General features: G+C 40.6%; 1 protein-coding gene and 1 long non-coding RNA gene across 7 annotated transcripts in view; both read left to right on the top strand.

Moving 5' to 3' along the window:
• The first annotated feature begins 1655 nt into the window (after window positions 1-1655).
• LOC118470185 (probable serpin E3) lies at window positions 1656-7878 on the top strand. Of its 4 annotated transcripts, XM_055007047.1 has the most exons (7): window positions 1656-1738; window positions 3368-3610; window positions 5937-6135; window positions 6234-6334; window positions 6423-6509; window positions 7141-7224; window positions 7611-7873. In XM_055007047.1, the coding sequence occupies exons 2-7, from the start codon at window positions 3580-3582 to the stop codon at window positions 7628-7630; spliced, it is 522 nt and encodes a 173-aa protein (XP_054863022.1). In that variant the 5' UTR covers window positions 1656-1738; window positions 3368-3579; the 3' UTR covers window positions 7631-7873. The 4 variants fall into 4 exon arrangements, with proteins under 4 accessions (XP_054863022.1, XP_054863024.1, XP_054863021.1 ...); XM_055007049.1 differs by lacking the exon at window positions 6423-6509 and having other exon boundaries at window positions 7611-7878; XM_055007046.1 differs by lacking the exon at window positions 7611-7873 and having other exon boundaries at window positions 7141-7572.
• A 9173-nt stretch (window positions 7879-17051) lies between these two features.
• Window positions 17052-20162, top strand: part of LOC129347989 (uncharacterized) — a 5988-nt gene continuing 2877 nt past the window's right edge. Inside the window, exons 1-2 of one of the 3 annotated variants that reach the window (XR_008600365.1) lie at window positions 17052-17362; window positions 19450-19587. This is a non-coding gene — a long non-coding RNA (uncharacterized LOC129347989). The remainder of the gene's footprint in view (window positions 17363-19449; window positions 19588-20162) is intronic. The other 2 variants (XR_008600367.1, XR_008600366.1) reach the window with 2 other exon arrangements.

The raw sequence follows: 20162 nt of genomic DNA, 5'->3' as shown, positions 1-20162 counted from the left end.
CTTTTAATGCACCACATGACACTCAGGGTTACACTATCACGGTGCAGGGATAATGTCTCCAGTCTGGGATCGGGAGACATATTAATAGGGAGTAATGGGGGGATTTCACTAATATGGCCTCGCTGGTGGGACCCGGCCCCCTTATGGCTATGGGGTGGCGGGGGTGGACCATCATCCGTGTTGCTGTGGCTGGGGGGGTCCCCGGGACCTGGGGGCTGTGGTCGGGGGGGGTTCTCCTGCGTGCCCGACGGGTCCGGGCAGGTGCGATGGCTCTTGGTGGGCTGCGGGGGCTGGATTGGCCGTCTTGGTGGGCGCTGTGGCTGTACTGCGGGCTAGTGGCATGTGGTGGCTCTGTCCCGGTGGGTTGTCAGGGCGCATTGCGGGGGGTGGGGGCCCTGGGTGTACTGCGCTCGCCTGGGGCCTGGTGCGGGGGGTATGTGGGGTGCCTCCCTGTCGGCGTCGCCGGGCCCCACCACACTATCCATTTTTACCCTCTGGACTCGCATCGGGTCCCGGCTCCGATTTCCTCTGGCCGGCTCCCGGTGGTGGCCTGCCTTGTGATGGGCTGGTTGCCGCCCCTTCGGTGGGCCGCTCGGCCCCTGTGTCTGGCTTCCTGGCTGTGTGGGGCCGTTGGCCCCCTCGGGGGAGGGAGGGGGGATGGGGGGTGGGCGGGTCGGGTGGTGGGGTGGGGGGTTCGGTGGGGGCTGGGGTGGGCGGGGTTGGGGTTTGGGTGGCGGGTGGGTCCTCGTGCCCCGGGCCGCCTGGGTCGGTCTGGTGCGCAGGGGGTGTCGGTAGCTGCTCCCTCTTGTTCTCTGGGTCCGTCGTCGTTCACGGTGGCCCCGGTGGCTCTCTGGGGGTGCCGCCCTGTGGCTCCTACTGCCTGGGGGGAGGGGTGCCCTGTTGGCTTGGCCCTGCCTTGCCGTGATTGCTGTTCTGGGCTTCGGGGTTCTTCACACTTGCATGTTTGATCAGGTTCTCGCCAGCTACTGCCGAGTCCCATTTCAGCAAATGATGGGTCCCGCCAGAATGTGCTGAGAATCTCTCCAGTCTCTACCCTAAACTCATTCTCTCTTCGCACTAGTATCCTCTTCTGGCCTATTCTATTCTATTCTATACTATCAAGACACACACAATTATGGTGCTCAGTACCGTTTGTTCATTTATTATTGAATCTCTTTTTCTTTTGTGTTGGTTTGGTTTTCTTTCTTTTTTCAAATTTTTATTTTTTTTTTTCTATTGATGGACAGTTAGTAGTTGGGCATAACACACCACCTTACAATCTTTAATTGCAATAGCAACGCCTGTTATTTTCTATCCCTGTTCATCCTGTTCGTCCTGTTCGTCCTGTCCAGTCTTTGTTTCCCCCACACATCACTGAGGTGTAGCACTGCCCTCCCTGGCTTATAACAGGGAATTCTAATAAAGAAGGTCTGCTTAGCTTTCAGGGAGGGCCGGTGATGGTCACACACATGCACTAAATATTAAAATATTTGGTTGCAAGACTAAAATATGCATCAATCTCATATAATGTTGACTCCCCTTTTGTGGAGTTAAACAATGAGAACAAATGCAGACAAAAAAAAGAAAAAAAAAAAAAAAAAAAAAAAAAAAAAATAAGATGAGGAAGTGGGCCGACATGTCCAACCTCTCGCGGACTTCAGGCTACAAATGGATGGCTGGAGCGAAACTTTGAGGTCTCCACCGTGATCTTCCGCAAGTTTGATGTCTTGATTTAGTAGTAAGAGACTCCTTTTTGTCCAACCATTTGACTCTGATGGTGTGTGTCCACTGCATTCAATGTTCAACAAGTAAGCAATGGTTTTGTTTCCATGAATATAAACATATATGAAGAGTACATTGTAGTCCAGATTGTTTTCCCTGGTCATAAAACTGTTCACCAAGAAGTTTTTCTATTGGAGAGCTGTTACAGTTTAGGGCTGCATGTGGCAAACAGCTGCTCGAAAAATAATAAAAGTTGCTATATTTAACAATAGCGCTTCTAAGCATCCAACTTATACTTACTCCTTGAGTGCTCTTTGCTACTGTGACCTGGAAATCAGTCCCCCTCCGCCATCATGGAGGATCTTCCAAACCTTTAAATGCTCAGAGAGAGTGGAGCTTAGTGCGAGTAAACACAGCTGTGTTCTACGCACAGTAACTACAGGTTATGTTTCTTGTGGTTTAGTGTCTCACACATCACCCACAACAACACCACACACACACATATTATTTATCTTTAACTGCAGTATTTAGCTCTGATATCCATCTTTACTGCAGTATTTTTCCTCTAATATTCTTCTTTTACTGCAGCATTTTAGCTCTAATATTCATCTTTTACTGCAATAGTTTAAATGTATAAGAGCTCATTGTTTGCATCTATTGTACTGCAACTAATGTATTGCATATATTATACTACAACTAATGCATGACAGCTAATTTTTTACAGTAACGTATTAGAGCTAATGCTTATCATCAATTGTACTGTTAGATCTAATGTGCTACAGCTAATGAAGCCTGAGTGTTGACCAAATGACCACAAAAAGACACAAAATAATCACAGAAAACAAAAAATTTGAACAAAAACACACAAAAATGACCGCAAAGAGACTCAAAATGACCATAAAGAAATGCAAAGTGATCACATAATCAAAAATAAAACAGAAAGAATGAATAAATTTGAAGGGACTGAACGAGGAAAACAGTGTGACTTTTGACTTCTTTCAAAGCTGTTTCACTGTAATTCTATGTTTTTGATAGAGTAGATAGATAGATAGAGAACTTTTATTATTTGGATGATGTTCATTTTGTTGTTGACTATCATAGGATAACGTTATTTCTTTTACACCGACAAATCAAAAATAAGATGGTTTCACCTTAGCTGACATGTTTCAACTGCAACGCAGTCTTCTTCAGAGCGTCATCTGGCGTGTGCTGACGTGTCCTGTTTTTAGTCATGTGACCCAGTCCTGACAGATCTTCAGAAGTCTGTCAGATAGGGCCACGCCCCCCGCCGTCCGGTGGGTCTCTGGAGGATGGAGTCCCAGGTATAGAGGGTGTAGTCCCCCTCGTCCCGGTTCATGGAGCAGCTCGCCTGCTTCCTGATCTCGATGGCCTCCTTGATCCATCGTTTATGTTTGTTGGTCTCTGATGTTAAAATCCTCCCCCAGTCCCAGTCCATGATAAGATTATTTCTTTTGCAGCGATCCCTGATGGCTGATTTTTTGGTTTTCTTGTTCGGCTTTTTTCTTTTTGTGTTCTTGTGAGTCGTCCAGTTCATTCATTTATTCATGGCATCAGACCACATGAGTTCGATAACAGGCCTCGTGGGCCTCTCCATTAACCCCTGCCGTTCCCTGGTTCCCTCCAGATGAGTCGTGGCCCCTCCAGTCAGGAAGCAGCAGCGGAGAGCTCTCTGGATCAGGAGAGGCCCAGGCCGAGGCCCTGTGGTGGGGACACCACCTGCAGGTGGCGCTGGTCAACACGGTGGCCTTCAGGGGCATCTGGCAGAAGCAGTTTCTGTTCACCAACTCCCAGAACCTGCCCTTCATCCTGTCTGATGGGACTCCCATCAAGGTGCCCATGAAGTACCAGGCTGCAGAGGTCAGCTTTGGTAAGAGGACCAGAATCATCCACTGGATGAGCTTCTAGGATGTAGTTAGAAGGAACTGTTCAGTTTAGTTATAGAGTGTATATACAGTGTATTATATGACTGGGTGTAATTCTGTGATTAGTTTCACTCATCTGAAGTCGCTTCTGCTGCACGTTTCACGCAGCATCCTTCCCTTCTGCTCTCCCTGTGGTTGCTCTTATATATATATATATATATATATATATATATATATATATATATATATATATATATATATACACACTACAGATATATATATACTCATACTCACTATATACACACACACACACACACACTATATTGCCAAAAGTATTCGCTCACCTGCCTTGACTTGCATATGAACATAAGTGACATCCCGTTCCTAATCCATAGGGTTCAATATGACGTGGGTCCACCCTTTGCAGCTAGAACAGCTTCAACTCTTCTGGGAAGGCTGTCCACAAGGTTTAGGAGTGTGTTTATGGGAATTTTTGACCATTCTTCCAGAAGCACATTTGTGAGGTCACACACTGATGTTGGACCAGAAGGTCTGGCTCTCAGTCTCCAGCTCTAATTCATCCCAAAGGTGTTCTATGGGGTTGAGGTCAGGACTCTGTGCAGGCCAGTCAAGTTCATCCACACTAGACTCTGTCATCCATGTCTTTATGGACCTTGCTTTGTGCACTGGTGCACAGTCATGTTGGAAGAGGAAGGGACCAGCTCCAAACTGTTCCCACAAAGTTGGGAGCATGGAATTGTCCAAAATGTCTTGGTATGCTGAAGCATTCAGAGTTCCTTTCACTGGAACTAAGGGTCCAAGCCCAGCTCCTGAAAAACAAGCCCACACCATAATCCCCCCTCCACCAAACTTTACACTTGGCACAATGCAGTCCCACAAGTATGGTTCTCCTGACAACCACCAAACCCAGACTGGTCCATCAGATTGCCAGATGGAGAAGCGTGATTGGTCACTCCAGAGAAGGTGTCTCCACTGCTCTAGAGTCCAGTGGTGGCTGCTTTACACCACTGCATCCCACGCTTTGCATTGCACTTGGTGATGTATGGCTTGGATGCAGCTGCTGGGCCATGGAAACCCATTCCATGAAGCTCTCTGCTGAAGCACTGTTCTGGAGCTAATCTGAAGGCCACATGAAGTTTGAAGGTCTGTAGCGATTGACTCTGCAGAAAGTTGGCCACCTCTTGGCACTATGCTCCTCAGCATCCACTGACCCCACTCCATCAGTTTATGTGGTCTACCACTTGGTGGCAGAGTTGCTGTCGTTCCTACACACTTCCACTTTCTTATAATACAGCTGACAGTTGACTGTGGAATATTTAGGAGTGAGGAAATGTCACGACTGGATTTGTTGCACAGGTGGCATCCTATCACAGTTCCACGCTGGAATTCACTGAGCTCCTGAGAGCGAGCCATTCTTTCACAAATGATTGTAAAAGCAGTCTGCAGCCTAGGTGCTGGATTTTATACACCTGTGGACATGGAAGTGATTGGAACACCTGATTCTGATTATTTGGATGGATGAGCCAATACTTTTGCATATATACACACACACACACACACACACATATATATATATATATTTATTATATATATATATATATATATATTATATATACATATATTATATATTTATATATATAATATATTTATATATATATATATATATATATATATATATATATATATATATATGTATATCCAGTGAATTTAAAAGAGCAGTATTTCTATGAACATTTGGAACTTCAGTTATTTAAACTTCTTAGATGGTTGTTCAATAACATTTGTCAGTGACAGTTCTGACCATCATCAAGGTGATGTTTGACTGTTTCTTTGTCATTTTCAGAACTAAATGACATTAATCCCTCTCTGCAGCTGATCCCAGTGGAGCTTCTACCATCTGTTTCTCATCAACCAGTTCCTCTATCAGACATGCAGCTCCACATTTATTAGAAACTCACTGTTATCTCTGTAATCTCTTTATTTTCCAGTCCTGCCTGTATTTAATTACAACCTTGTTCCATTCAGAACGTTTAAATACATTTTCTTTCACCATCCAATAATTGTTTATTATCACAGTGACAAGAGAAAATGTTTCACTTTCTCGATATTTAATAAAATGTTTAGTTAAACATGTTTGGCATTTACAAATGATGTGAGTCGTTTCTGTTTCTACTCTGGTGTTGTCTTTCTTTTAATCTGTTGGACATGGTTCTGTGACGTTTAAAGTGAAATCAGGTGGAAATAGACCTGAGCTAAACTCTACTGATGACTGAATCAGAAGAAGTCCTGACCTCATTGATCTCCCCTCAGGTCAGCTCAGGACGGGATCGGATCAGCGCTACACGGTTCTGGAGCTGCCGTTCCTGGGCCGCTCCCTGAGCCTGCAGGTGCTTCTACCCAGCGAGAGGAAGACGCTACTGTCCTCCCTGGAGGCTCAGCTCACACAGCGCCACCTAGCGTCCTGGGACACCGGCCTGCACAGAACCAGGATGGACATCTTCCTCCCAAGGTAGAGAACAATGCTTCAGGATTAGAGACTGGTTCAGGACTTGCAGACTCTTCATGAGGCTTGGTTCATAAACATGGATCTTCTTCTGGTGTTTCCAGATTCAGAATGCAGAACAAGTTCAACCTGAGGTCGGTGCTCCCCGCTATGGGCATCAGCGACGCCTTCAACCCCACAGCAGCCGACTTCACCGGGATCTCAGGTCAGTCCATCAGTTCATAAACATCCAGGATGTCCTTCAGGTTTAATCCCAGGTTCTTCAGGTATCTGACAGTTTGTTCCTTCTGAAGTGGAGGAGGGTCTCTATGTGTCTGATGCCTTCCATGAAGTCAGGATAGAAGTCACGGAGGACGGGACCAAAGCAGCTGCTGCTACTGGTGATAATATGATAGATATTAATATAACAAATAGATATTAATCCTACTGTTGTCCTCATTTACGGGCACCAAAAAATATTGTTTCCTTGTCTGAAAAAAGATCCAAAAATTCAGCAAAAAAATTCCCCAAATTTCTGAAAATTTGCAAAAGCTTCAGAAGAAAACTCCAATAATTCCTTAGAAGTTTCCCTTAAAAGTTTTATTTTAAAATAATCCCCGATTTGGCAAGAAAATTCTTGTAGATATTTTCAAGAAATGAGTAAAAATATTCCAAAAAAATCTATCTAAAGTGATTATATATATATCAGTAAAATTTCTACTATTGTCTTTAAGTACATTCACAAAAAAAATCAACCAAAATCCAGTGAAATTCGCTGGATTTTGGTTGATTTTTTTATGAATGTTGTTGAGAAACATTTTAACATTTTTTTTTCCACCAAAAAAATGTTCAACAATTTCCCCAAAATGTTGAAAATGTGGACATCAGAAGTTTCACTGTGAAAATATTTTTTTCTCACATTTTCAAAATTTAAAACGGGTCAATTTTGAGCCGCAGGACGACACGAGGGTTAATAGAACAGAACAAACCAACTGTCTAAAGTTTCTAAAACATGATTTTCTATCCCTGCAGGGATGGTCCTCCTCAAAAGATCCCGAGCTCCAGTTTTCAAAGCAGATCGGCCGTTCTTATTTCTACTGCAACAGGTTCACACAGGTATTTACTTCACATCATACAGATGTTTTCAATGTTTTAGTCTAGAAAAGCACCCTAGTCAGGGTATGCTGTTTGACATTTTAGTTTTAGTATGAAAATAAATAGATCTTTGAATGAGTTGCACTGATCAGACACTACAGAAATACTCAGTGGAGCAGACAGGTTTGAGCTGAGCATCAACAGGTGACCTATCCTTGAGCTCCTGGAGGGTTTTTGTGAACAGAAGCTTTGGAACACGTGTGTGAATTACTCCTGTTGGACCTTCTCTCTCAGAAGTTTAAAAATGAAATTAATAAATAATCTGTTTCTGTTCTGTGATTCATGTTCAGTGGTGAAATAAAAAAAACATCCAGGAAACTGTTCTACATTGATGCAACGTTTCCCAGAGCTTCATCTGATGACCTGAAACAGAACTGACCTGCTGATGGAGGACCTGTTGAAGAACCCTAACTCTGTAACTGATGAAGATAAAGAAGAAGGTTTTCCTGTCAGGTGTAACTGATGATGATGAAGGTTTTCCTGTCAGGTATAATTGATGAAGATGAAGGTTTTCCTGTCAGGTGTTACTGATGAAGGTGACGATGGGGGACGACTGGGGGACCCTGACGGGGTGAGCTGGTGTCTTCATTTGCACAACTGACTTCCCCCTCTTGGACGTCCCTTAGTTCTGCCCCTAGTTCTGCTGCTACTAGGCCTAGGCTGCTGGAGGACCTCTCTGGATGCACTGAGCCCTTCTCTATCTACCATTATAATTTTAATATAATATATATACCATTATTGCATTACACTCACTCTGTTTCTCCCTGTGTCCTTTCTCCGAGTGTCCCTGATCCCAGAGCTGGATGCTTCAGATCTGTGGTGGTTCTCCCACCAACTGGCCTAATCTCCATCTGTGGGATGCTGCTGCTGCTGACCTTCCTCCAGCCCACTGCTTCCAGCTGCCCATTTCCATCAATCTACTCTGCATCACCCTCACTATACTTGATTTGCTCGTCTACATATTTTTGAATTTACCACCAGCTATATATGTAGTATATTTAATGCCAGAGCCATACACCATAGCAGTAAACTATAATCAGTTTCCAGCCCAGAGGGATATATGCGCAGATTTTTTTAAATACCATGTAGAAGACTATATACAGGAAGATGAGGTATCAGTTCTTGCACATAGATATACAACAGTCCTTTATTACTCCCCAGGTTAGGGGAAATTTCCAGTGTTAGGAGCAGCAAAAATCTTTCAGAGCAGCACTAACTACAGTTTACTACAGTAAAGATAATAATTATAATAACAATAATATATACAAGAATGAAAAATGAATAAATACAGTATTACTACACTATAAGTGACATCAGCATAAAGTGGCTTGTGGAATACATGTAATTGTAAAAGTGCAGAAAATGCCAGCAGTGCAAGGAGTTGTGGAGATTTTCTCAAAACAGGTGAGTCCTGTGAATATGACCAAAATATGAGATAAAACTACCAGAAACATGTACAAAATGACCAAAATATGATTGGTTGATAATGTATCAGTGTTGTTATTGATTATTGATCGGTTGCAGGGACAGAGATTTGTGTCTGAGTCTCTGCTGTCATCTAATCTCTCTCATGTAAGATCATGTCACAGGAGGGGGCGCTACTGTCCTCTTGTGGACACAGGCGGTAACGACACGTCATTATTATTAACTGTATAGCTGGCGACATTACAGATGAGCAGCACTTCCTGTTACTCTTCAACGTAAAAGCATCTTTCTTTATTGTACATTTTATGTCAAAAGTATTACTAAGCGATTTTGGTCGATTCAGAAGGATCTCTGGTGTAAACCAAGTCGTATTTGACGACAGCCAGCCTCTCCACTTGCTCCGATTACTTTTGTTGTAGTCTGAGTCACGTCCAAACAGGAAATGAATCCACAATGTAGCTAATGACAATCAATAGCTGCGTCTGTGATGGCAGCGTTAGCGAGCTAGCAGCTAATCAGAAGCTAGCGACAAGCTAACTCCAGCGCTACCAGCAGCGTCTTTTTAAAAGGTGCTGATCACGATATCAGGCTGAAACATTAGACCCGGGACAGGAAACGGAGCTAGAGCTCTGTGTCTTGGAGAGAATTGATTTTAGAACTACGTGTGTTAAGGTATTAGTCCGTGTCATAGCAAACCCTCGTTAGCACTTCCGCTAGCTCGGCTAACACTTCCGGTCACGAATGCATTTGTACATTAGCTATAACGTGTTTATTTTTGAACGTATAGTGACAACAAACACAATTTGAGGGAGTCGACAAGCTAGTGGTCCTTAAATACATTTTGGTTCATACTGCAGATTCTTCTGAGTCTCACAAAACCACATTTTAGCATAAGAGCATTACGATAGTTTTACGTTGAAACAGGAAGTGCTGCTCATCTGTAATGTCGCTAGCTTTGCCGCAAATAATAATAATAATAATAATAATAATAATAATAATAATAATAATAGTGTCGTTACCGCCTGTGTCCGCCAGAGAGCAGTAATGTGTACAGTAAAGATAATTTCACAAGACTTGAAGCCTAAATATGCTTAATTTTCTCTGATGGAAAGAAAACTAATGAATTCTTTCTGTTTTTAACGTTTCTGGCTGATAATTGAGTCCTTCTGGTGATAATTCTGGTCGTTATAAGTGTGTATGTGTGTGAAATGAGGGCTTTTTATCACTTCTTTAAAATTATTTCTATTTTATATTTCCCACTTTTCTGTGTTTCCTTTATAAATGGACAATATCCGACCTAAACGTGAGATTTATGTTTAAAATACTATGATTTTAGTTTCTGAGCTCAGATGTGAAAATGTGTTTTGTTTTTTACTTATTTAAAATAAAATTCTACTGTATTTTCCTTTTTTTGATATTTTTCAAATATATCAGTAAAAATGTATAAATTTATAAAGAATAATTGGAGATTGGAGGTTTTTGCATGAATGATTTATATGAAATGTTCTTATCAGTGTTTGGAGTATTTGTGAAATGTTTTAGTAAAATATTGGACTGAAACAGATTTTTATTTTCTATTTTCATTTTGATTCTGAACAGCACAGAATCTGAAAGAAAGTGAAATGTAAGAGTTTTTTTGTGTGTGTTTTTCTCTTTGTTAGGCCATAAAACAAGTTTACTCATGTTGTCGTGGTGTTTTGGGCACTAAAAATGTTTGTTTTTCCACTGACAATAAAGAATCTAATCTAATGGAACCTGTTCTCTCTGACTGGAGTTCAGGTTTCGTTGAGTCAGTTTACACTGAGAAAGTCCGATTTTGTCAAACCTTGTTCCCACAACAACAACAGGAAGCTGCAGAATTTATGCAACAAAAGCCTTTTTTAAAAAAAATCCTCTTCCAGCTTCTGTTGGTTTTAATAAAATGATCTTTTAGTATTTCTCTGTGTTTTCCAACGTTTTGATTTATAAACCAGGAGCTGCTTCACTGAGGAGAGTCTTTTAGTTTTCAGGTAATATGATGGTGAAGAAAATGTGTTACTGCAGTAAAGATTCCACTGAATTATTATTTGATCCATGAACTTGTCATCAGAATCCCTCAGTTCTTCTCCAGTTTGTTGCTGCTGTCGGGTGAACAGGTGAGCTCCAGGTGAACAGGTGATGTCAGCAGCAGGTCAGTCTGTGATTGGAGCAGTAAAACTCATCTACATTAAATTAAATGTTATGCTAATGTAGATGCACTCATGTGACATAAACTGTGAAGTCCACTCTAAACTGTATTAAGGCTTAGAGCCAGGATTTTTAACTTTTGTATCTCTGTGTTCCCCCCGCTGACCTGAGCAGGTGGTACGTTCCACTCAGACACACCTGACGGGATCAAACCACCAACACACATGCCACACAGCTCCACTTTATTTAACCTTCACCTAGTTTTATTGATCTTTTCATGGTTTCTTCATCTTTGAATGAATATTTTTGGCACTAAGTGTGAACTTTTTGAACGGACTCTGCTCGTCAGATGGAGGAACGTCGGGGAGTTTGTTGGAAGATTCAGGTGAGAGGAAACAGAAGTAGGATGTTAGACAGGACTGATCTGCTGTCCTATCTTCATCAGACACTGATGCTGTGGCTGAACGTCAGGTCAGATCAGATCAGCAGCACCTGATGTGCATCAAGAAACATCATGTTTCTTGATGCACATCAGGCTCCAGGTGGTTAGAATATACTTGACTTGTTCATTTAAAGTGTTTTCCTCAAAACTCGACCAGCTTCATTAGAGTAAATCGTCATGATGTCGTGGTCAGATAATACCAAAGAGGAGGTTTGTGCTTTCTCTGCTTGAGGCTTAGAGCAGTTAAAAATAACAAATTTGAAGTTCTTACGAATGAATAATTAAGAAAAATCTCATCTGTTGTCAATCATGTTGGCACCGTCTGCAAAGATGAAGGCAGATAGAAGCACAAATGGGTGGTAATCAAGAAACATATTACCAAAAAAGATCACTAGAATAAGCACAGGTTATTTTTTGATGATGTTGAAATCACATTGTGGGAAAAAAAAACTCAATTAAATTTTGATGATGCTATGAAAACATGGTAATTTAAGAAAAACAGGAGAAGTACATCTAATGAATCACTGTAACCAAGAACAGAGTTGAGGAGCTTGTATTTTGAGAATTTGTAAGTTTGTGTGTCAATAATTCATGTATGTTAGTATATTGTCCAAAAAGGAATTAAAACGTCACTGTTTGGTATGTCGCCTTAACCCATTCATGCATGAATTATGATAACCTCAGTCAGGATTTTGTTTTCCCCCAATTGTTTTTATTCATCTTTAGGCATGAAAAACAAGGTTTGAACTTTATTTTATTTCAACCCATTTTTCTAAAAAATATATTTACATGTCCACTGAGATGGCCACCATGCATTTTGCTCTAGAAATATGGATTTAACAAACAAATGGATAAAATGATATACAGTGTATTGAACTGTGAAATGTGATGTGAACTATAAAATAAAATAATTGATGCATAAATAATTCAAACAGCATTGAGGGATTCACTCTCCTGTATAGATTCCCAAGTCTCTCAGATGACATATTTTCAAGAACAGCAGCAGTAATAGCCTAATTGTGGCCAATGAATTGTAGATGAAATATAGCTGGTGATGCATGATGTGCACTTTAGTGGACATGAGATTAATCATAATTGCCTCCCAATATAACATCAATACTTGGAAAATTTTGCAATTGCATGACTCCTTAGATGTTCCTCGATGTCACCATATTTTTCTTTCCTGCAAAGGTCTCTTTTTTATAGAAGGTTTGAACAAAAGAAAATGAGCTACTTGGTGTTTCTGGCTGCCTGCCGGCCATCTTGGTTTGACTCTTTTTTTTTTTTTTTAAAGAATTTGCAATGGCTAGCCAATCACTGGCAGTGGAAGAAATGATGCAATAGGATCCGCTGTAGTGGCTGATGTCCAACTATGCCATCAAAACTTATGCACATACAAGAAAACAGCTTTAGAAGAGCTGCACACTGTCATGACCTCTATGCATGGAAGGGTTAAAGGCATCAATAATGAACACAACACAAATAAATTGCTATCATATTACAATTCTGCATAATACACAGTGGAGAATCACAGTGATATTGTAATAATTGAAGGTATTTTTCTGCTGTTCTATCAAAAGTTGTCAGGAGAGGCAAAGAATTCTAAACTAAATAGTTACAGAGAAGAGGGGGAGAAATAAACTGATTTCAGAATGACGGAATGAGATCTTTAACGAATGAAACACAGGTTTCAGGTAGTTTAGCTCCGCCCACTAAGACTGTCTCCGCCTGTCTTCTCTAACGTCCACAGTTGAGACATAAACTCTGACTTGGTGACACTCAGACTCCCACTGGACTTTCCATTCAATTTACACATTTCTTCATATATGTATAAACACACACACACACACACACACACACACACACACACACACAGATAAAACTACCAGAAATACATCCATCCATCCATCCATTTTCTATACACCGCTTAATCCTCACTAGGGTCGCGGGGGGGGGTTGGAGTCTATCCCAGCTGACTCGGGCGAAGGCAGGGGACACCCTAGACAGGTCACCAGTCTGTCACAGGGCCACATACAAAGACAAACAAGCACTCTCACATTCACACCTACGGGCAATTTAGAATAATCAATTAACCTCAGCATATTTTTGGACTGTGGGAGGAAGCCGGAGTACCCGGAGAAAACCCACGCATGCACAGGGAGAACATGCAAACTCCATGCAGAAAGATCCCAGGAAAGCCGGGACGCGAACCAGGGACCTTCTTACTGCAAGGCGAAAGTGCTAACCACTACGCCACTGTGCAGCCCACCAGAAATACATATATATATATATATATAATATGACCAACATATGACAAAAAACTACCAGAAATATGAATAAAATGACCAAAATATGAGATGAAACTACCATAAATATGAACAAAATGACCAAAATATGAGCTAAAACTACCAGAAATATGTTCAAAATGACCAAAATATGAGATGAAACAACCATAAATATGAACAAAATGACCAAAATATGAGCTAAAACTACCAGAAATATGTACAAAATGACCAAAATATGATTGGTTGATCATGTATCAGTGTTATTATTGATTATTGATGGGTTGCAGGGACAGAGATTTGTGTCTGAGTCTCTGCTGCCATCTATTGGTCCATCAACAACACGACTTTTCCCAGATTTAATCCCAGAGTCCTGACTTGTTAGTAGAATGATGAAGAGGTCAGAGGTCACAGCATGCAGTGTAAAAGTTCCAGAGAAGACATTAACGGCAGATTGTGAATTTGTAATAGTTTCTACATCATGACAAGTTGTTTTGATCATAGAGTTAAATACCAGATTGTTCAGTTACTAAATGACTGAATGTTGTGTTCCTTTGTAGACACTCTGGAAGTTGTCATGTGGAAATGATGAACTGAGGCATAAAACTGTTGAAATTTAACTTATTTTCTGAAAACATTTCTGGTTGTTCTGGTTGTCAAAAGATAATTCCTCAAATGTGAACATTTTCAAAATGTGCTTTTTGCACTAAAACAAATGGAATAATTAGGAGTTGTGGTTATTTATAGGTTATTATGCTGTGGAACCTGGACTAGAATCAGTTTGACGTCCTGCTGCAGGGCTTTGAGGTAAAAGATTCACACTAAGTTGGATGATGAAAAGATAAGATAAGATAAGATAAAGTTCTTTATTTCTCCCCACTCCAGGGGAAATTTACATTGTTACAGCAGCTTATGTAACAGTGGACGTAGTGATAAGAATAAAATAATAATAGAGCAATAGTAATAATATTTACAGTATATACAAGGGTGAGAGATGAGGATAAAGTGGCTTAACAGAAAAAATAAAAAATAAAATAAAGTTTAAAAGTGCAAAGATGTGCAGTGCAAGAATGTCAGTGCAAATTTTATGGTTTAGGGGTGGTAATGATATAGTCCAGTTTATGTTAACATCAGCCAGTGATGCTGATGTTGTACAGTCTTATAGCAGATGGATGAAGCACCTGTGATAGCGTTCCTTCTTGCAGGGTGGATGTCTCAGTCTGCTGCTGAAGGAGCTGCTTAAAGACCCCACAGTGTCATGCAGTGGGTGAGAGGGATTGTCCATGATGGATGTGAGCTTTGCCAACATCCTCCTCTCACCCACCTCCTCTATGGAGTCCAGGGAACAGTCCAGGACAGAACCTCCTCCTGACCAGTCTGTTTAGTCTCTTTCTGTCCCTTTCAGTGCTCCCTGCTCCCCAGCAGACCACTGCATAGAAAAATATTAGGTCCACGTGACCACCACTGTTTCTCTCCCTGCTCAGATTTAGTTGCATGTTCTAGTTGGAGAAAGGTCAAAACTTCTACAAGCTTTGACAAAGTAAATGAGTACAAAATGAATAAATCAGTAACCTGCAGCTCTAGCTTCCTACACGCTAAATGAGACTCCTAATACGTCGACGACGACTCATCTGCATTCCAGTATCCTCACTACCAAACTGTCCAGCAGCCAGAGAAAGATGAGCCAGTAGATGGAATGTCAAAGAATACCTGGATGTCCCTCTGTTTGGATTGGGAAGTATCCCAGCATGCTTTTCTGGCCATCCTGACCCACAATCCTTTGCAGTTACTTTGAGCATGAGTATAGACAAGCTGGATCTGCTGACAGATGACGGGTCATTTTCCACCACAGGAAGTTTAAAATGCATTATTCTGATGAAGCAGCATGTCCCAGCTGTACTCATGCTGAATAAAACACAACGGACCATGGGCTGTACTGAAAGTAAAAAGGATGAAGAACTGCATCAGACCTGCTTTCTGTGATTCTGTTTTATTTTATCACCAGTAGGTTCCACTTCCAGGGTAACAGATGACATTTGTATGTATGTATGTATATATACATATATACATGCATACATGCATACATATATCAGTTTATGAGATTATGGTAATGCAGTGGACTTATATTTCTGCCATTTGGCTTCAGGTGTGTCTGATTAAACCCTCCATCACCGGTAGATGACTCTAGATATCAGGTGACTCCGTGCACGCCTCATCCTGCTCTGAGGGTTAGTGAATAGAAGTCCAATATGGACTCAATAATTATTACTATTATTGTTGCTAAAGGTACTGCATAGGTGTAAACATTATTTATTTAGCAAGAGATAGTACTTCTGTATCCTAAGAAAGTACCAGAAATGTGCAGAAAGTAGCTTTAAATGCATTTTTGAAGAGAAACAACAGTGTATACTGTACAATGGAATGGAAAACTACAACACTTCCTGGTCTCTAAGGCCTCCTTAATCCATGGTTTGTGTTTGTTGGTCTCTGATGTTAAATCCTCCCCCTGTCCCAGTCCATGATGTGGTTGTTTCTTTTACAGTGGTCCCTGATGGCTGATTTTTTTGTTTTCTTCATCTGCTTTTTCTTTTTGTCTTCTTGTGAGTCGTCCAGCTGTTTACTTTATTCTGTCTGTTGTTCCTTTCTTCTTGTGTTGAATGATCTTCCAGTTTCTCCAGTGTATGTTTTATCGCATGATTTACACAGAGTTTCATATATGATGTTGCATTTTTTGTCTTTTGGATGGACTAATAGCTGCTGCAGTTTTTTATGTGGTTCTACTGCTGTGTTGATGTTGTGTTTTCTCATTATGGGATGTATGGGTTCTGTTGTCCCTCGGATATATGGAATGCTGATTATGCCTTTATTTTTATTGTCTGGTTTTTGTGTATGTTTTGTTTTTGTTTGTTTTAGTTTTTTCTCTTTGTTTTTGGCTTGTTGTTTTCCTTTGTTTATGGCCCATATGGGATATTGGTAGTGTGTGAGTGAGTTCTGATGTGTTTTTCCTCCTCCTGTCTGTCTTTATCATCGGTTATGATGCTGGTCTGTTCTAATAGTGTTCTAACTGGTAGTTTGTGTTCTGTGGATGTTCTGATGTCCAGAGGAGGTTCTGGTCTGTTCTAATAGTGTTCTAACTGGTAGTTTGTGTTCTGTGGATGTTCTGATGTCCAGAGGAGGTTCTGGTCCGTTCTAATAGTGTTCTTACTGGTAGTTTGTGTTCTGTGGGTGTTCTGATGTCCAGAGGAGGTTCTGGTCTGTTCTAATAGTGTTCTAACTGGTAGTTTGTGTTCTGTGGATGTTCTGATGTCCAGAGGAGGTTCTGGTCCGTTCTAATAGTGTTCTAACTGGTAGTTTGTGTTCTGTGGGTGTTCTGATGTCCAGAGGAGGTTCTGGTCCGTTCTAATAGTGTTCTAACTGGTAGTTTGTGTTCTGTGGATGTTCTGATGTCCAGAGGAGGTTCTGGTCCGTGTGTGTGGGTTTCCTGTAAACTGTTATTTTGATGCTGCTGTCTTCTCTGTGGTGAATGTTCATGTCCAGGAATGAAATGGTCCGGTTTATTTCCTCTTCGTGTGTGGATTGTATGTTTCCCGTGTCGTCCATGTTGTTCAGATGATCAGTGAGTTCTTGTGTGTGTCCAGATTTTATTATTTCCAGGATGTCGTGGACGTATCTTCTCCAGAGTGTGGGTCTGCAGAGCGGGGATGGCTTTGGTTTCCAGGTCCTCCATGAAAAAGTTACTCATTATGGCTGAAAGTGGATCTTTTTTTCAACTTTATTTTACCAGGTAAGATCAGATGAGAACAGTTTCTCCTTTACAATGATGACCTGGCCAGATGTGTCATTGCTAAACCTGGTTTCTGACTGTAGATTATTCCTTTCAACTGAAAACAGGTGGATTTGGCAATAAACCGGAGTAATGTGATGATGTCGTCTACTGTAACATTGGCTGTGGGTATCAGATGGTTTTATGCTTCCTGTGTTTTTAGGGTCCTTTGCTTTTGTTCTATGGGATGTTTTTTTTTTCCAGTATTTCATTAAATTATCTGCTGCAGAGAGAAAAGGAATAAAAGGAGACAGAAATGAGGGCAAATGTGTTCAAAACAAGTTAAAACATCATGCAAAATGCCTCAAAACCTGCTCAAAAACAATAAAAACTGACTCTGAAATGACTCAAAAGCTCGAAATTTGTCAAAACAAGTTACAATATTGTGCAAAATACCTCAAAGCAAGATAAAAAACTGACTTGAAATTCTTTGAAAAGACTAAAAAAATCTAAATTTGTCAAAAACAACTTAAAATATTGTACAAAATTCCTCAAAACATAAAAACTGACTTAAATATGTCTGAAATGACTTAAAAGCTCAAAATTTGTCCAAAACAAGTTAAAAATATTTGTCTCATAACCAAAATGTATCATGACCTGCTCAAAATGATAAAAACTCACTTGAAAATGTCTGAAATGACTTAAAAGCTTAAAATTCAACCAAAATGACAAAATTTGCCCAAAACTAATTAAAGTTCTGCACAAAATCACTGGAAACTTCATTCTTGACTCATAATGTGTCCAAATGCATAAAGTTCCTGCTTTTGGGCCTGAATTTTAATACAGGTGTAACCAGGTGGTAAACAGAGGCAAGTAAATATCCTGAAAACCACTGAAATCCCTGTTTGTGACTCTTCTGCTGATTGTCGTTTTGGACAGCAGGGGGCGTATTGTTATTGTTGTATTGGGGGTAGTTTTGAGGTCAAAGGGCAAGATACTGGAAGTGGTGGGAACAGAACAAAGGGTTACTGGTTACTGTGGGACAGTAAGAAAATGTAAATAATACCGTGCTATGAAAGACTGAATTATGAAATACAGTGACAGGGTGGTAAATTGTTTGTTATTTGCATTAAAAATCCACTTTATGTCCGTGTACTGTGCTGAGGAGTAGCGACAGTTAGAGCAGTGGTTCCCAACCTGTTTGGCTTGGAGCCCCCCCTATAAGCTGCACTCCAGCCCCCAGCGGGCGTAACTCCATCTTTAGCAGAGAAACGACGCTCCAGCAGTGTTTGTCCATCATACATGAGCAGCGACTTGATTTGTTGAGTGCCGAGGGTGAACTACAATAAAATCATCAACAAAACTGACAGTGAGAGACAAGCTGCCACACACACTGGCACCATCTTGACCCAAGCTGATCAATCATGATGTTCTTAGTTCCATGAAATATGAATGTATTATTATATGCATTGTGTTTTTGTGTTGGTTAATGATGAGATATTTCTAACTGCTTTTGTGTTACTGCAGTATGTGTTTAGAACAGAGGCTTATAGAGGGCAGTGTGGTAACTGTGGGTTTTATTTGCCCACTAGGTGCCACAGCCGTATGTTTCTGTTTTTAGTACTATTTCTGGTGCTGTTTCTCATATTTCTACTAATGTGTTGCGCCATAGGTTTTTGTAAAACACAATTCATTGTATAAATTCTATTAGATGTAAATAACTTGGAAAACAAAGAACCCCCACAAATTTAATTTGAAGTATTGGTTTCTGATTTAACCCGGCTTCAAATCTAATGTTAGATTCAGTGTTAAATCCACAAACAGAGAGACTTTTGGTGACTTTTCAGAGCGTATTTTAACATAAACTCAGACTTTTGGTGACTTTTCTGTTTGGATTTTAACATAAACTCAGACTTTTGGTGACTTTTCTGTTTGTATTTTAACATAAACTCAGGCTTTTGGTAACTTTTCAGAGCGTATTTTAACATAAACTTAGATTTTTATTGACTCTTCAGAGCGTATTTTAACATAAACTCAGACTTTTATTGGCTTTTCAGAGCGTATTTTAACATTCAGAGCTCTAACTCAGACTTTCCTCTCTTCTCCAGCATTAAAACTTTGTCTGCAGAGAGAAAAGAACGACTCCGTTTTTTGCCAGACTGGAGGATGTTGGAGGGAGTCTGTTAATCTCTCTGGACCTGACATTTGAAAACCTCCACCTCTCCTCACCCTCCCAGCCCACTGATGTGAGGAAATCCAGCTCTGAACAGACTGAACTCCTAAATCCCTCCTGGAAGCTTCACCCTGAACAGACAACTGCAACGCCGTGGTAACGGGCAGATTACAGGTAACAGGTGTAAACTGTTAGTAACACTCAGAGTCACGTGATGCTGCTCCGTTTATGTAGCGAGGCAGAAAATAAGGACGGGAAGCCGCCACATTTAACAGATCAGAGTTTCCACAGACCAACAGTTCACTCTATTTATGCACTCTGAGAGGAAATTTATCGCTTATTTCTGTCAACCAAACTGGGTCAACATCATAATGTAGCATCAACTTCACATCACGTGGAGTTTACACTGGAATTTATAAAGAAGCTGAGAGAAAACTGAATTCAAGTCAAGCTAACTTAACCTTCCTGTTGTCTTCATTTACAGGCACCAAAAAATATTGTTACCTTGTCTGAAAAAAATCAGCAAAAAAAATCCCCAAATTTCTGAAAATTTTGCAAAACCTTCAGGAAGAAAATTGCAATAACTCCTTAAAAGTTTCCTTTAAAAGTTTTATTCATAAAAAATTTCCTAAATTTGGCAAGAAAAAT

This window comes from Amphiprion ocellaris, chromosome 22 (genome assembly GCF_022539595.1).
Source record: "Amphiprion ocellaris isolate individual 3 ecotype Okinawa chromosome 22, ASM2253959v1, whole genome shotgun sequence".
Taxonomy (NCBI): Eukaryota; Metazoa; Chordata; class Actinopteri; family Pomacentridae; genus Amphiprion; species Amphiprion ocellaris.
Note: the sequence above shows the minus strand (reverse complement) of the source record. Positions and strands in the feature narration are given on the sequence as shown.

Bases quoted from the DNA above. Each gene is read 5' to 3' on its own strand.
- LOC118470185 (XM_055007046.1), top strand. From the start codon at position 3,580: ATGAAGTACCAGGCTGCAGAGGTCAGCTTTG. The intron at 3,611-5,936 runs GTAAGAGGACCA...ATCTCCCCTCAG, and splicing joins GGCTGCAGAGGTCAGCTTTG to GTCAGCTCAGGACGGGATCG. The intron at 6,510-7,140 runs GTGATAATATGA...CTATCCCTGCAG, and splicing joins CAAAGCAGCTGCTGCTACTG to GGATGGTCCTCCTCAAAAGA.